Source organism: Clupea harengus, chromosome 4 (assembly GCF_900700415.2).
Source record: "Clupea harengus chromosome 4, Ch_v2.0.2, whole genome shotgun sequence".
Classification (NCBI taxonomy): domain Eukaryota; kingdom Metazoa; phylum Chordata; class Actinopteri; order Clupeiformes; family Clupeidae; genus Clupea; species Clupea harengus.
The window spans coordinates 7,138,443-7,156,286 of NC_045155.1; the positions used below are offsets into that span (position 1 = coordinate 7,138,443).

At 41.6% G+C, this 17,844-nt stretch overlaps 3 protein-coding genes across 7 annotated transcripts in view; 1 reads left to right on the plus strand and 2 right to left on the minus strand.

Moving 5' to 3' along the window:
- atp2b3b (ATPase plasma membrane Ca2+ transporting 3b) overlaps positions 1 to 3,584 on the minus strand; it is a 47,763-nt gene extending 44,179 nt beyond the window's left edge. For 3 of the 5 annotated variants that reach the window (XM_031565948.2, XM_031565947.2, XM_031565945.2), the window contains exon 1: positions 3,069 to 3,584. The gene's annotated coding sequence lies outside the window, so the exon portion shown is untranslated. The remainder of the gene's footprint in view (positions 1 to 3,068) is intronic. The other 2 variants (XM_031565950.2, XM_031565949.2) reach the window with 1 other exon arrangement.
- A 4,153-nt stretch (positions 3,585 to 7,737) lies between these two features.
- On the minus strand, positions 7,738 to 10,361 carry ccnq (cyclin Q). The gene is made up of 6 exons (XM_012816700.3): positions 10,223 to 10,361; positions 9,858 to 10,002; positions 9,491 to 9,674; positions 9,255 to 9,387; positions 8,816 to 9,034; positions 7,738 to 8,688 (listed from the first exon to the last, which is right to left on the minus strand). The coding sequence occupies exons 2-6, from the start codon at positions 9,970 to 9,972 to the stop codon at positions 8,599 to 8,601; spliced, it is 741 nt and encodes a 246-aa protein (XP_012672154.1). The 5' UTR covers positions 9,973 to 10,002; positions 10,223 to 10,361; the 3' UTR covers positions 7,738 to 8,598.
- A 4,020-nt stretch (positions 10,362 to 14,381) lies between these two features.
- On the plus strand, positions 14,382 to 16,570 carry cfap126 (cilia and flagella associated protein 126). The gene is made up of 5 exons (XM_012816702.3): positions 14,382 to 14,938; positions 15,083 to 15,145; positions 15,440 to 15,517; positions 15,668 to 15,877; positions 16,114 to 16,570. The coding sequence occupies exons 1-5, from the start codon at positions 14,912 to 14,914 to the stop codon at positions 16,276 to 16,278; spliced, it is 543 nt and encodes a 180-aa protein (XP_012672156.1). The 5' UTR covers positions 14,382 to 14,911; the 3' UTR covers positions 16,279 to 16,570.
- Positions 16,571 to 17,844: the final 1,274 nt, after the last annotated feature.

Consider the following 17,844-nt stretch of genomic DNA (forward strand, 5'->3'; position numbering starts at 1 on the left):
GTGTTACTCTGTCCAGGTGGTTTCAGATCTGGTTTTTTTTTTCAAATTCTGTTTGCTTTCCCAAAAAAACTAACAGTGATAGTTTAACAGTTGAACAAAATAAAAATAAAAACAATCCGACTAAAAAGATTCAGTGTATTTGATACAGAGTGTCATTCCACTGAAATGCTGTACTGCTACCGAAGTCAACATGAAAAATGTAAATTATGACTGTGAAAAAAAATACTCCACTTAAGTATGAATCATATTGAAATGGCAAAAAATGACTTTCATGTAACCAAAATACAGTCAGATCTGTCAAAATGACTAAATATGTCATGGCTGTTTTGAATGTTAACGCCAGTATTATACTGTCATAACAGATGAGTCAAAGCAAAAATTAACTCTTCAAAAGTATGCATATATTTATGTGTGTGTGTGTGTAAGAGAGCATGCGAAAGAGGAAGTGTGTGTGAGAGGGTGAAAGAATTTGAACCCTCATGTTGTGTTGCAGTCAAAAATTACCGTTTTGAAACTTCTGTCTTTAATTACAATATTTTCTTTCTTTCTTTTTTCACACTACCTACCTGAATGAATCAAATAAACGTTTTTTTTTTTTTTTGCTTTTTTCAAATAACCTAACATTGTTACATTTGTTGTGTCTCCAGTCAAAAATGACAGGCCTTTCAAATGAATGTCCAAGACTGTAATACTTAAGGTTTTATTCATTAAAATTGACGTCACATTTAATGCAGTCAGTTGGGTGTTGATATGAATAGGTGTGCATTTCCATCATAAATCACACCAGTCATTTTTGACAGAGGACACAACAATCTTTCACTTCTTATGTTGTAAAATTACAGATTTTATGATGTATATTTCATGCATATTTTAAACGTGTGCAGTTCTTAAATACGTTGTCAAATACACAAAATACTAATAATCCAGACATTTAGATTTGCACTAGTTGTATGCATGTTAAAATATGTTGAGAATTCCCCTTATTTTTAATAAAACCGAGTGGTACATCATCATTAAAAGAAGGCTTAAAACTAGAAAATTATATATAATTGCTAAAAAAAACTGTCATAAAGACAATTAGTTTATGAATCTTTAGAAAGGTCTAAATACAACACGCTTTATTAACATTTACGTCAGGCCGGTCTATTCAGCCCCGAACCACAAGTGAGCCAACCCACAGCAATGAGGGTGAGTGGGAGAAGAGGAAAGGACTCTGATGGTGAGACACAGTTTTGGTGAGGCATCTGCTGGGTCAACTCTATCCAACCCTGCATTTCAGACATAAAAACTGGGACAATGTGTGGACCACAACTAGGCCAGCAATATTTCTTCTTCTAGATCACATTTTCAGGAAAGTTCAAATCGGAGCAATCCGCTACAAACTGAGAGATCGAGGGAGCACATTTCAGCATTCAATATTTACAAAGGGCTAACGCAGTCAGGGGCCTCTGTTTTGTGCTCTCTCTCTCTCTTTCTCACGCACATACACACACTCTCTCTCTCTCTCTCTCTCTCTCTCACACACACACACACACAGTAAACATTTAGACATTATTTATCTGTTGCTCAGTGAACTGCATAAATACCACATTCTGCCATATCTGTATGCACAATGCTTCCATGCCAGTTAAGAGCAGCCTTAATAGCTGAAGGGAAGAAAGGCATGAAATATTGCTAACAAGTGTTTTTAGTCACTAATGACAAATATACTGCATGGAAGCAGTGAATTCAATGAAAGCTTGTTAAAGGGTGCCTCGTTGTGGGGGAGCCTTCAATATGGCCAAGTAGCTCTGTTTTTCATCGTTTGTCTTCAATCTACAAGTTTTCGTGTCATTGCTGCAATTGGGCATCCTTGAAATATCAATCTAATTTTACACCTTCGAACCCTTTCAAATGATGTAAACCAATTGCCACAGAGGTCCAGGATTGACGATCGTATTTAAGTGCCCAATCACAGGCGAGTATCGATTACGAACACACATCAAGCAGGATCACAGCATCTTCTCTCATCCGTCCCCCGCCCCGTTCACATGCACTTGCAGTTGTGCTCAAAGTATAAGTGGCATCAGATGAAATGATTGGGTTAAATTTGGCCTGGTGTTTGGCCTCATAAAGGTTTAACCACTTTTTATTTCGTGTGTGTCATTTCATGGATTGCTGTAGCCAGTGATGCTGTCCAAAATAAAATGACCTTTACTGGTCACCTTCACAAGGCGATTGCCTCTCAACAAAAACATTTGCCGTCTAAAATCAGGCTCGAAATTCAAATTACTCTTGGGTTAGCTTGAAAGGAAATTCACAATCGTCAATAAAACTGATGGTAGATGATATGAGCTTGAAGGTAATGACAGAAGATTTCAGCTGGTGTGGTGTGCGCCACTTCCATCCGGTAAGCGCAATGCCCCTTCCGCAAGGTTACCGGTGTGGATACCAGTTGGAGCATCACCTCGCTTCGCTGTTGCTTCTCCTCTCTCTGGGTCTTTATCCCGTTATCCACAAACACATAAGCTAAACCATTGCAGGGGGAAAATGTAGCTCGAATGGCATTATGAAAGTCGACTAAGGACAATTTCTACTGTCAAGAAATCCATTTCACAACAGACATATCCGCGCAGAGAGAAGGTATAAACCAATTTATTCTGACAACTGAATCTACAAAAGAATATAACCAGTACCAGACTCAAATATTGTCTGATCGTTCTCCCATCACAGCAAAATGACATTATGACAGTTGTGCCTAAAGACTTGTTTTGGTTTATACTATAGTCTAAAGGGAGGATGGTCCTTAATAGTTTTTTACTTGTCCATATTATTTCTATGTTCTGCTACACTGCAGCAGTTTTACGTGCTTGGCAGCTATCACTAATCCTAACAAAGATAAAAAAAATTAGATGGGATTTGTGACCATTTGGAAAAAACATCCCATTCCCCAACCACAAAAACTACAACGTGTAAACAGAAGGGTCAACGGCAATTTATTACGGAAATTGTCGACTAAACATACTGGTTAAATGTAAACCACATGTGTAGAACCCAGTCTGGTGTAAATACCAAAAGCACCGACTCACCAGGCCATGCTCCAAGGACATCAGCGAGGGATGCAGGAAAATGGAAAATCCAGTAATCTTCTCTTTAGAAATGGAAATAAAAAATATCGACATCTGCCGAAAGCACAGCACTAGTCGTTACACTGTGGCACCTTATAATCGCGATATTATGTAGCTTTTGTAATGTTGGTGGAATTTCTGATCCTAAAATAGTGCAGTTGTTGCCTGGTTAGACTGGGCTTCTGCAGAGGAAAAAAATAAGAGATGGAGACATCGTATAAAGGTGACTGTCCCAATAAATAAGCACGTGAAAATTACGGGGTTGTTTATAGACTGTTGAAATAAAAACAAAACAACGGCTGGACTTTCAAAATCTTAAAGAAAAACAGGCTGTATAACTGGGTGATGCGATATTTTGGATTTATATGCGATGTGATGAGGACCCCCTCGCTGAGTCGCGCGCTGAGGACCTCGGACGCAGCATCCGCGCGGGCTGCTATGCGCGGATGGAGAGAACGGGGAGGGGAGGGGGGCTCTCTCTCACTCACTCACTCACTCACTCTCCTCTCTCTCTCACTCTCCCCACCCCTGCCTCCGCTTCATCCTTTAAATCCCTCCCTTTCTGTCCTCTGACTGTGCGCTCACGTCAGCGGGCGCGCCACCCCACAGCCGCCCCTTTTCAATGTAGCGTTACCGAGAGAGATGAAAGCTAATGCATGTGTGAAGTTCAGCATAGCCGCACCATCACCTCGGACACGAATACGGCTTCACGGTGAGATGATGAGTTCAAAATAAATAATGCAGATCAATGAATTGTGTGAATATTCATCTTACCTACCTATTCACAACATATATTTCGTATATGAAAGAATCGTTAGAATATAAAGGCATTTTTTTTTCAAAAACTATTTGGTTTATTATTACAGTGTAGCAATTACGTGGTATGACTCAGACCAATGAGGCATGGCTTGACCCTGACCAGTACGTTTCTCATTAGAAGCGTTTCTGACTGTTGCATTCAGGTGCCCCCTCATAACCAAACAGGTGAAATGTTCCTGGCATCTGGGAGTGTGCATACATGGTTTAAATGTAATAGTTATAATGCCAGAGGCCTCTAAAGACCTAGAGGGGAAGCTTTTATCTGCTCAAGGGTACTCAAGTGTGCTGCTGCCGCCACTGCAGCCTTTAAATGCAACGATGCATGCGCCTGCATAAACCTTCACATTCTCTAATGCGCTCATACAGTGAGACAAATAGACTGAAACACACACATATACACACACACACACACACACACACACACACACACACACACACACACACACACACACACACACACACACACTCAAGATAACAAGACAAATCAAATAGGTCTCTCCCTGTAAGACCATTTTAGTTTGTAAAATGGGAAACGCACAGAGGAGGAATCATTTATTTTGCCATCTGGTGTTTAGGAAAGCAAACTTGGCAATTTAGCACAATCTGTAACATAATGTATTTTTCATGAAAATGTATATTTCATCATATGCTAACTCTAGACATGCAACCACAGTTGGTATTTGGAACACACATCTCTCACGCATGCACATACAAACACAACACAGAGTGAAGTGAACTTTCAAAAGGTTTGCATAATTTAGGGGTAGGTATAGAAAAAAAAGACACCCCTCCTCCATCAAAGGCCCCTACCTTATGCTATCTATCTTTCTCTCCATTTCTTCTTTCTTGCCTCCCTTTCTCTTCCCAGCTGTCCCTCTATCTCTCGTCCTATTCTCTCTATCTCTCCTCTACCCCAGGCACGTTGGTGCATTAGCCCTGCAAGTAGAAGCGTCCGAATAGAGAACCAGGGCCTGGGATGAAAGCCTGTGGACTGCTGTGAAGAGTGATTAGAACTGGACTTGTTCTCAATACATCACCAACTGAGACAAACTCTCACAAACTGTTAAGAGGACAGATGCCCATTTTTGTTTGTTTATTTGTGTTTTTTTTAATTTTTTAAGTATTTGTCCTCCCCTCCTGGAGAGGTTTGCTTCCACATGTATGTGCTGTGTTGTCATGCATTGGATAAGAGTTCAAAAAAGGCCACCTCCCAATGGCCGATGAAGCCGGTGAAGCGAGAATGGCAAAGACAACAAAGGCAACTTTGAAAGCCAGGCAGCCAGGGGAAGAGATGGCAGGAAGAGAGAATGAAAGAGAAAGGGAAAGAGGCACAGGAAGAAGAGAGACGGAAAATATTCAGAGACAATGGGGCAGCACTGTGAGCTTCAGCCTGGAAGAGCCTAAGAGGAGTGACGTCAGAGAGGGAATTTGACGTCGGAGCCAAAGCATGAAAAGGACTGCAGGAACCAAAGACAGAACACAGAACACAGGACAGAATGCAGGGAGCACGAGACGATTGCAAAGAGGAAGACAGAGGAATACGGGATAGTGGGAATGGGAGAGAGTGAAATTGCACTCTCAATCAATCCCAACCCAGCTTTCCCGGCACCCTTCTCCTTTAGTGAAGAACATGCTGATGTTTTATTGATGGAAGTGAATCCGGCTGCACATGTACCCTCTCCATAATTCATAATGCCCAGCATTAGGACACATGCCGTACTCACTGCAGAGAGGAGGAAGCGAGCTGGTGTGCATATGGTTGGTGCACGCGTGTGTGAACTGGTGCATGAGCATCCAGTAATATCACATCGGATTCACATCTCAGATAATATCAGAGAAAGTGTACAAGAAGGTCCAGCATGTCCTTAGGAAAAAAATAAATAAAAAAGAATGGCTCCTCCAGCAGTCAGAATGTGCCATCATCAAACTACCCTTCCTCTGCCTCTCTGAACTTCAATAGGGGGGAATACTATACTATCCTAGTGAGGTTGGTTGTGCTGTGCCGCAAATCACACTGTACTTATTTTTATCAGCACAACCTTGGTTTTGAGAGATGAAAAAAAAGAAGGTTATCAATGGGAAATAAATTGCACTAGATGCAGCTGCATTCAGAAATGAGCAAAGAGGTACAGTGTGTGAATTTAGGATTCTCTTTTGGGGTTTTAAATAATGTCATGAAGTTGTCCCCACTAACAAGTGAACAAATGTTTGCCGAGGGCGTGGATATTTTTAGCTCTTTTGGAGCTTCACATGCAAGTCTAGACACTTTCTCTCAATTTTAATTTGGTCTGACACTGAAAGCTCACTTTTGAATTCATGTATTCCAACACCAAAAGAAAAAAAAAAAAGATGGAATTTCGAGTATTCCTGCACACAACTCTAAGGGGGAATAAGTAATTTAATGCTTAGCCTAGTTCACGAGACAGCTTCAGTCAAGGAGCTCCAGAAACAAAAATGAAAAAAGCATGCATCCTCAACTTCCTGGCTCCAATCTGTGTTTGCCTTCCTTGCTGGGAGGACGAATACCGAGTCCTTTCTTTTAAAGGTTTTGTGAACTAGCTTTAGAACTCAGGTTGGGTATATTAGATGCAGACTTAGATAACTGCTAAATCATCCAATACACTCTACTAAATCGTTTAAATACACTCTCCCAAATGATCCGAATACACTCTCATCAGAATGATGCAAAAACCATTAAGCATAATGACAAGCCTTTGTGTAAATTTAGAGATGACCTTTATATGAGGCTGCTGTTCTCTTGATTAACCACTGCTAATCTAGTGTTTTTTACCCTACGTACTGTTACATTGTGGTGTATTAGTATCAATGGTCCTATTCATTGAAATTCATTTCAAGTTAAATAATATTAAAGAACCAGCATAAAAGATTCCACTACTACCTGCATCAGGGGGTAAGATCACTTTAAGGGATATGCCCTTCGCTAATGCAGTTAGCAAAGCTGCATTCAAAGCTATTTGGTATTCAGAAGGGTAAGACTCAAAGGAGACGATAATGATTTATGTACACCGTTACAGAAGCAAAGACTTCAAGTAGAAACTCCTTGCTCCATTTTCCTGGATGGAGGTCAAGAGAACAGCTGGCGCTGTTCATGTTACTCGACAATCATGAGTGCCATTCTTCCAGAGGAACCCTCCGTAAGTCCTTTCCCATCATCAGTCCCAAAGTGCAACTGAAACAATATCAGTAACATCAAAAACAGCAGACACAAGCTGTGTGTAGAGGATGCGTAGGCGTTATACATCACGTATGTGTTATGCTTTGCGGAGAACTTGATTGGCACAGACGTTGTGTTTAATAACGTTTTCTCACCTACAGCTCAGGAGCTCCAAGGTGTCAGTTTTTAATGGAGAGGAATGTGCAAAAGAAGGAATAGGAAGAGCTCTGTGTCACGCAAACTCACTGCATCCCTAAGGTCCACACAGCAAGCAACAAAGAGCCAAAGTATGCAACAAACTTAACAATGCAGGCTGTGATTCTAATACGCTACACTTTTTGACAAATTCAGCTCCTCACAATCCTCTAGTGTGTGCTCAAAAACCTTGTGTTCATAATGAAGTCCTGGCCCTGTAAATGGGAAACTAAAATAATGGCGGACTGAGCAATTAACAATTCAAGCTAATCAACACCTTGATTAAGTGGCATGAAGGGCCTGTGAGGGGTGCAATTTAAAAATATCAACAATCTTGAATCATGGACTGCACCTTTAACTGCTGTGCTTGTATTCAGCTCTGTGATGCAGGTATCCTTCATTTGCATACAGAAATGGAAGTACTTGATGATGATTTCTGGGTTATTTAATCATACAATTATTTATTTTACAATATAAACTATTTTACATGGAGTTGTAATGACCAGAGCAGACAGAGTTCAAGAAGGAAGCTCACATGTTTCTGTGTTTTGGTCCTTTTGGACCAATACTATGGAGAGGAGGAATGGAACAGTTATACTCAGCAGTGAAATTCCAGAACAGCATGAGGATTCTACTTCAGTGTCATACATCCTAACGGAAACCTAGGAGCCTGCCGGGACTCGGTCTAATGGGACTAGGCTGAGAGTAATTAACTAAAGATCTATCAAAGAGCTGTCCCAGATTCAGTCTCTTGTACCTTTAAATCTCCAACCAGCTCTGAGGAGAGCCTGATTCAACCCAGCAATACTTTCTTTCTTTGCTCCCCTGGCTGTCCATACACAAGACACAAGCCCAGCAAACAGCCCAAACACTCCCCTCCACAAACACACACTTCTCCCTCCTCCTTCTCCCACCCGTCATGGACTATATAGAGTTAATGGCACAAGGTAAGGGGAGGAAAGTGGGGCACTGGAGCTGGGAGACTGAGGGGCTGCATCCCAGATCCGCTCCTTCTGTGGCTGAAGAGGCAGCGATGTGCTCCATAATGTATTACTCCACCGACAGAAACATGAGATAATGTCCTGGAAATTTCAGCACGGTGGACAGATGTCCTGGTTGTGATTACAGCAATATCACATTCACATCAGAACTTGCTGAGATGTGGTGTTTTCAGTAAATATGCCTCTCAGGTAGGGGTGACAGAATGTATCAAAGGTGTTTCACATTATAACCAATGTTCAGTGTAATACCCTGTCACTGTAGTATTTTCCTCCAGAAGATAGAGGCTGTAATCCTTGTTCTTTACATGCATTTGGCCTCCATGTCGTAAAGCTTCAGTAGTTCTGACATGATGTCCTCAATTTCTTTTCCACTGATGTCATCACACAAGGCCTGCGAAGAAAGACCACACTAAGTCTGGAGTCCAACAGGCATGAGTAATGAAAAGTTAACTTGCAGTCAGCCGTAGACGCCGTAAAAAAACAATGTGCCAATAAGCACAAAGCCAAAGCACTCTCACCTGCCACCACTCCAGCTCCCCTGAGGGCATCTCCAATCCGTAGCTCTGAACGGCCAAGTAGAGGACAGCGAGGGCGAGGTGTTGGGGCGGGTGCCGCACACAAATCGATCCGTGGTAACAGTCTTTGAGTAGAGCCCAGGCTGTTTCAGCAATGGGGGCACGCGCCCAGGCATGGCGATTTACGAGATTTCTCACAGACACTAAGTAATGTAGCAGATACTACAAGGGGGGAAATAAAAGAAGTTAATGGTGGGATAATATGGAACGCAATCACTACACTGTCTCCAGGTCTTCTCAAAAACGTTTCAATACTAACCATAAAACTTACATAAACACTCGTGGAACTAGAATTGCCACTAAAGAATGTAATGCAAATATGGTGTGCTGCTTGTTTATTTCAAACTGAAACATTTTACCAATGAAAGGCAGCAAACATTACTTTATGAGGGTGCTCAAATGCCACTTGGAAGTTTAGCTGTCGCAGGATGAGCAGCTCACACTGGACCACACTGTCCCTCAGCTCCCAGAACTTCCCATCCAGCTCCATGGGCTCGGTACCAGGGCGGAAGAACCTGCAAAGAAAAAAGGTGTTCACAGTGAAAACTCTAAAAATCAATACATTTTTCTACTGCAATAAAGGAGTTTTAATAGACCTCCTGTCAATATGTCGGCTACCTGTGACAGACATTGATGATATCTCGAGTTCTTAGATGTTGTTCCTCGACTTTTCCAGCCAGGTAAATGGAAGACATGGCAACCAGGTATGGCTCGTACACCTCGAGACTGGCTGTCTTAAAGAACTTGTGGTACAGGGCACATGCTGTGGAAACAGGCATGGACCGCATGCCCAACTTCACACCTGTAGAATGAGTTGGCACAATGTGATTTGTAATTAGCATTAAGTAAGCTATCGAATTTTTTGTATTGCACTGATAGGCAAATCTTAGTCTATATTCAGGCAAGGCAGTTATTATATAGCTCTCATATAAAAAAATGCTAAATTTGCAACTTCTACATAACTTAAACACTTTGTCAACGTTACCAGTTTCAATGATGAAGCGGCAGACTCGAAAATGTGTTTTGATCTCTTGACTGACGCCACCTTTTGCAGCATCTGCGGCCTGACTCCTGTCTTGTGAGGTCCTTGCAACTTCCATTATCTCACCACAGCCGATGTGTCATTCAAACTACACATGTACAATGAATGCTCAAACAATGCCAGTTATTACTTCTACTGCCGCTATCTATCGCTAGCATACCATAAACAGAGCATCACCACACGTTAGCTTGTCAGCTGGTTGGGAATGTACAGTTGCACTGAGTAGTCTACACACTCATCAGTGTATTTAGGTGGGATATCTTTTCACATTAAATGAAAAGCTTGCGCAATAAGTTGTGACAACTTACGGCTTATAACATCTGCAATCATAAGCAATATTTACAGCTCTATGCACTTCAAGAAGAAGAAATTCCGAGTTTTCAAGACTAGACGTGGGTTACGTTCCCACAGCTAGCCAGCTAGCAGAAAATGGAATGAACTGCATAGCAGTGGCTGCTTCGTCACTTCCGAGTTTTGGATGTGCGCAGCATCTCAATTGTAATCTATCGCCATCTAGTGTATGTACATATACGTGGAATGCTCTGAAGAAAAATCTTCTGGGAAAACGATTCCTTGGAGGGTTCAGGCCCTGGGCTCTGTAAAGCGCCTTGAGGCCATTTTATTGTTTGGGTGCTATATAAATGAAATTTAATTTAATGTAATGGATAACAGCACATGGCCTACAGTATCCACAGCACTCTCTGTTGGCTTGCTGCACAGATAACTTGTCTGAAAGAAACAACTGCCTGGACTGGAGGCAAAAGTTTTTGTATTCCCTAATCTGATCACTAAATCACTGATCAATAAATAGCTAACAGCATTCAGATGAGTCACTTTCAGCTCTAAATGGTTCTTGACCTCTTGATTTATGTAGAGCCTGCTGGTCTTAGATCAGTGGTAACCCCAACCCTATAGCCATGTAATACACATTACATAATACACATTTAATTAAATGAATGTCATAAATATTATCACCATGCATTTAAATGGGAAAAACCCTTCAAGCATTAAAGGTTGAATCTTCTGCTGCTTCAACTGGCTGACCTTTAATGGTAGTGACAACACCACCATAAAAAAAACACACGGTCCCATGAACCTCTAGATTGCCTCCACACAGATATTTCAAAGCCTTGTTTTTAGCCTCAGGGCTCAATTTCAGCGATTGTGGATTATACCTTTACCTTTAACCTTTACCTTTAACAAGTAAGTGTGTAAAGTGTGTTTATTGAAAGAGCTACTAAAAATGTGACATGTGGCAAGATGGAGGAAAATATGACATTTCACATAATTACTCCAAAACATAAAAAAAATATATAAAATTTAATTTTCCACAACACATATCCACAGCAACATTGTTCAGTGCAACATGTGTGTCCCTCATGGCCACATGGTATTTAAAGTTCCCCCTTACCCTTAATTTAATCAGGGCTCTAAACCAACCCACTTGTTGTACCACTATTACTTACACTGTGTTCTCTACTCATGCATGCCCAGTAACGAAATTTGACAACTGATTTATAACCCGCTGTCTTCTATCGTACCTTCTCACTCCACACAGTGCCCACCTCTTTTTAAAACATTTTTGTTCAAAGTTGATACTTTGGTTCCTAGCAGCCAGGCTGCAAGTACAGACAGATATCATGTCACATTATCCCAGACAGCCCTTTCCCCCCCATCACACCTCTCTCCATTCAGGAGAGGGATGTCAACAAGCTCTTAAATAGACAGAACCCCCGCAAAGCAGCTGGACCAGATGCTGTCTCTCCCTCCACACTAAGGTACTGTGCAGACCAGCTGTCTCCAGTGTTCACGGACATCTTTAACACCTCACTGGCTGAATGTGTGGTCCCTGCCTGCTTTAAAACCTCCACCATCATCCCCATTCCCAAAAAGCAGAGGATCACAGGCCTTAATGACTATAGACCAGTCGCCCTGACCTCTGTGGTAATGAAGACCTTTGAGCGCCTCGTGCTGACCCACCTCAAGGCCATCACCAACCACCTCCTCGACCCACTGCAGTTTGCCTACAGAGCCAACAGGTCTGTAGATGACCCAATTAGCATGGGACTCCACTTCATCCTCCAGCACCTTGATTCCCCCGGCACCTACGCCAGGATCCTATTTGAGGATTTCAGCTCAGCATTCAACACCATCGCCCCAGCTCTCCTCCAAGACAAGCTAACACAGCTGAGCGTGCCTGAGACCACCTGCAGGTGGATCACTGACTTCCTGTCAGACAGGAAGCAGCGTGTGAGGCTGGGCAAGCTTGTCTCTGAGCCCCGGACCATCAGCACTGGTGTGCTCTCTCCTTTACTCTTCTCCCTCTACACCAACAACTGCACCTCCAGCCACCCCTCTGTCAAACTCCTTACATTTGCGGATGACACAACCCTCATTGGACTAATCTCCAATGGGGACGAGGCAGCCTACAGAAAAGGAGTTGACAGCCTGGCTTTCTGGTGCAGCCAGAATCACCTGGAGCTGAACGCCTGTAAAACAGTAGGGATGGTAGCAGACTTCAGGAGGAGCCCAGTCCCAACCATCCCCCTCATCATGTGTGACTCCCCAGTTAACACTGTGGAGTCTTTCAGATTCCTGGGAACAATTATGGCACAGGACCTAAGGTGGGCGGAGAACATCACCTCCACAATCAAGAAGGCCCAGCAAAGGATGTTCTTCCTTCGGCAGCTAAAATAATTCAACATGCCGCAGAAAGTGATGGTCGAGTTCTACACAGCCATCATTGAGTCAATCCTCACCTCATCAATTACCATCTGATTCGCTGCCTTTACTGCAAAGGACAAAGGCAGACTGCAGCGGATCATTCGGTCAGCCGAGAAGGTCATCGGCTGCGACCTGCCGTCTCTCCTAGACCTGTTCAACTCCAGGACCAGCAAGAGAGCATGCAAGATCATCGCTGGTCTTTCCCATCCCGGTCACCACCTATTCCAGAGACTCCCATCTGGCAGAAGGTTCCGGGCTATAAAGACCAAAACCTCGCGCCACCTGAACAGTTTTTTCCCCACGGCAGTGGTGCTCACAAACAAGCCCCCTGCATCACACTGACTCTGGGTTTGCCTATTCCAATTCACAATTATTTATTATTATTTAATATTCTGTATTTGTCTTTTATTCTTGTTTTTGCTATTTTGTTGTTATGTTATGTGTTTTATGTCCTATGCACCAACCACCAAGATAATTTCCTGTATATGTAAATATACTTGGCCATTAAAAGAATTCTGATTCTGATTCTGATTCTGATATCTGCATGGGCTTAAATTGAGTCCATTCATTCCAAATCAACTCACTGACCACGGACAGTCTTAGCCTCAAAATGACCACAACCACTTGTGGATTATGATAAATGACTCCAAAAGATCCTTAACCACTCCAAAGGCAAATAATAGGCAATGTTTTAGTAAAATCCCACCAGTTTCCCATTGACTTAAATGGGGCAAGGCCTTTTCCTGTTCTGCTTAAAGAGGGATAAATCCCATCTCCCCCTTGCAAACAGTGAACACAGTGGTCATAAGTCTGCGGCCTCAATCCTCTCTGGTTACAATGTCCACAGAATCACATTCTGTTCTTCATGAGTTTTCTTCTTTTTCTTACTATTATTCAGCCGTTTTTGGTGCCTCATCTCCACCCAGTTTTCAAGATATCGACACCATTCCAGAACTCACAGGTCCACTCTAATGCCTTGTACTTGGCGCACACGCCATATGTCTACGGTCCGTAAAGAGCTGAGCATACAGCCTCTGATGACGAAAATGAATGTCACTTGGACCCTAGTGGATACTCCGAGGGAAAGTTCCGACCTCCAAGTGGGACAATACACAAAATGTACTTGATCTGCACACATATAAGTCCCTTCATTGTTTAGGTTTAACTCATTAGTGCAGGTGATTGTGATGTTAAACGATACTTAGCAGTTAACATTTGTGTAAGTAAGTAAGGTAATGTTAACCTTCTGACTAGCTAGCATACTTAACGTTACCTAAGTGCCAATAAAGTATGGGAGTCGACTAAAGCTTGTAGTTTTCAGCTTTAGCATTTGAACATTGGTTCCCAAAAAAAAATACATGGATAAATGAAGGGCTTTTTGCCAAATCGGCGAAAATAAGGTGTGAGCGAAACAACGCCAGTAGAAAACCTAGGCAAATGGTTTGTCTTTTATAACTAACAGTTGTCTTGTCTCGTAAAAAAAATGTTTTCTGCCAATATGATGAAGCAGAAAAAGGATGGACTACAATGTGTCGCTTGCCTCAGGCAACATGAGGGGCTCTAGAGTATCCATGGTTACAGACAACACCGCTGTTTCATATGAACTTAATCTTGCATCTGTAGCACGTAAAACATTTGATTTTTAAACAGATTGTGGCTATGAAATCCTTAGGTAATTAATGTGTTTACTTAAGTTGACTTTGTGGTTGTTGGGAGTACTTGTAATATCTAGCTACTGCTCACCTTGTAAAATTGGTGACGCACAAGCTAACTGACTTGCCTTGTAGTCTGTTATTTTTAGCTGGTAGCCGAGGGCTAGCAACAGACATATTTGAGATATAGAATTGGTCTGAAGTCCACAGATAGATGACATACACGTGCATGTTACCGAAAAGATTCGAATGAGGGGTCTGTCACGCATTTATTTAACCACAGGCGGAAACCGGGGACGTCTGGTGGTCACCCTACTATAAGCTCCAGATAAAAAAATATAATGAACCTAAAAGTGAGACAAAAAGAAAAAAAACCTGACGTGAAGACCAAACAGGTAAAAATAGGAAAGCATATAAATGATTATTTGGCTTGTATAGCTCATCTAAATCTATCCAATTATTCGGATAGGGTAGCCCTGAGCCCCGTAGCCATCTCTACATAGTTCTTGCGTAGCCTACATTGCTGCTACAATCTACACCTGAAGGCTACAGCATTTTACAAACACTGCGTGTGGTGGTTGCTGTGAGACAAGCGTCAACAAAGTAGGCCTCTCTCCTACAATGTCGTCTGGCTTTTCCGCTAATCAGGTAGGCTAAGATGTTCCTTACTAAATTAATCAAACGTTTCTTTAAAATCAATTGAGACTTAAGTGCATCGTGAATTTATATTATAAACAAGGTAACCTTGTTTAGTAACAAAGTAAAACATGTTGTTTTTATTTTTTTTTTCAGTATGAAGGTGCCTTCAAGTCGCAGAAACTGCAGAACTGGACTGTTCCAAAACACTTCAAAGAGGCAACTTAGCTAACATTAAGCGAATCGCATAAAACTATTTTATAATAGCATTGACGGTTAAAATATCGAATCATAAATGATTCAATTGATTAATGTATGCATGGACTTGAAAATGCATCAATTAGGTCTTTGTTAGCCAAACTCAAATTTAGATACGTTGCATGTGGATTAACGAAAATAACAGAGTACATTTGTTGCTACAACGAAAACTCACAATTAGACTGTACCAGAAATCAAAATATGGTATTAAAAGCAATATCATTATTATTGTTGTTGTTATTTACAAAATGTCAGAGACCCTCTGCAGCTGATGGACACACCACCTTCATAGCAACCGACCGTGGCCACCTACTGCCAGGAATGAAAGCTAAGGTAGACTACATATCTATAACCGAATACATCCAAATGTTTAAAGTGCATGGCCTTTGAGAAGATATTGGGTAATGCGATATGTGATCATTGCTTAAACTCCCACCCAGATTCCTTTATCATTTAAATAGTTTGTCTTGTGAATGCCTTTAGAGTGGAAGTGCCTGGACATCATTTACAGGCACATGGGATTTGCCAAACTGGATCCCTCCCACCTATGTAAACCCCACCGCACGTTCCCACAAGGGTCAGGAGCGTCTGAGGAACTGGAGTAGCCACAAGGAAACCATCAAAAAGGCCACAAGCCCACGGCAAGAAGCAGAGGCCCAAAGCACCAGCCGAGCCTCCAAAACCCAAGAGGAGGTAAGGTTTGCTCAGAAATGTTATCAAGCTCAGGTGTCCATATGTACCACAACATCCATGAAAACGGGGGATGTGCATGATGAGTTCTGACAACACTTTTGAGCACAACTCAGGGAGGAACTCCTGTTGAAGAGTATTTATGAAAAGTGTATTTATTGAAATGTGTGCAAAATGTGGTTTAGTGTTAGTCTTTGTTTGACCAAGTTAAAAATAACAACAACAAAAAAACTCTTTAGATCATGACTGACCAACCAGTGAATCAGGAGCAACTGTTAGAGGCCGCAGCATACTGCGCTTCCCCCAATGCTAATGGTCTCCCGGACTCCCAGAGGACTCCAGAACCGAGCAGGCATGCTTCCCCATCAAAGCCCAGTGCCTTCCCAGAAGAGCACAGCCAATGAGAGACCAGCACCTCAGAAAAGCCACGTCGGTGGTCAACCACATCCATCCATTGAGAGACCAGCAACTCGACGGGGTTCAAACTCACCTCAAGAGCTCTCAGATGCAGACTGAGCAGTGATGCCACTGACACCCAGGAATGTTTATTTTCTTTTTTTTTATAGAAAAATATTGCCTGTATTTCTGATTCTATCAGGTCTGCTAGAATTCTGAGAACATCTGTCTGTTTTGTGATTTGAAAAAGGATTGTGAGTGAATTTATGATTACAAGAGATTAAAATGCATCATACAAAACATGATTGTACACCAAATTTTTTTTTCAAAGCAAATCCTATCGCATAGACTAGAGTGACTCTATTTTGTGCAGACACTTTAAGCTTGTCATATAATCTTTGGGCCTTTAGATTTTCAAGGCCTCTATTAGGCCAACTAACTTAAATGTTACACCTGTAGAGGACTTAGTATAGGCTACATACTGGTAATCCATTTCTTGATTTATTTCAGTCATATGACAAAGTATTAGGAAGTATCGCCTTGAAGGAGTTGCAAATCAGGATTAAAGATCAGAATCAATGATTGACAATAATCAGTAATCCAATTAATCTCAAATTAATTTGTATTTTGCATCTATATATCTCTTATTTAGACTTAGGTTGGAATGTAAGGGCCTCTGGTTAGGTGTCCTGCCATCTGGAATACTGTGTCCTTGGGATAGCAGGAGGTATGATGGAATGGGTGTTTTCACAACCTCTTATCTCAGGTCATGTCATAGTGTCATTGTATTCTTTATACGCCCACGCCCATGAGAAACATCAGTACCAAGTAATCAGGCTTAACGTTTGCTGACGGCTGGACCCACTAATCAACAACTTCCACCATGAACGAACATTGGGGCAGCTCCCGTATCAGAGTAGCTGCACGATACATATTCATGTAGGGTCAGGGCTGTTGGTTGACATCTATTCTTTTGTTTAGGATACTTAAAGTTCGACTGTTTCATTTGGTAATCAGAGATGCGGGTGAATCCCCATGTGAAACCATGCTCTCTCCCTTGGTGCGCACCATTGTAAAGAATAAACCTGGCTCCTGATTGAAAACCATCCTCTTGACTGAGTCTCCATGTATCTGTGGCACTCATCGTAATACCAAAGTAACCTCCAAATCAGCACAATCAGGGATATCTTTTAAATACTTTTAATTTACAGCATCTTATCAGTACATAGTTTAATTCAAGTCAAACAGATACCAAAGAAATATCTATGGTAACTATGCACAGTAAGGTAGTTCAAGTAATGTGCCATTTCCTAAAACCAAAACATCTGATACAAAACTATTTTAGTAAATATATATTATATATAGTATGCTATGGAGATCCTGCCAATATGTTGAATGGAAACTGTCTTCTATCTGATGCATGCTGGACTGCCTTCAGTACTATAAATATTATGAGTAGTACTGTTTCTGGAAGGAAGATACAGCTTATAGTCGGAAATGAAAATATTGCATGAATAAATTAGTCTAATAGTGCACCACATAATTTCAGTCTTTTCAGTAATTAAAAAAATGAT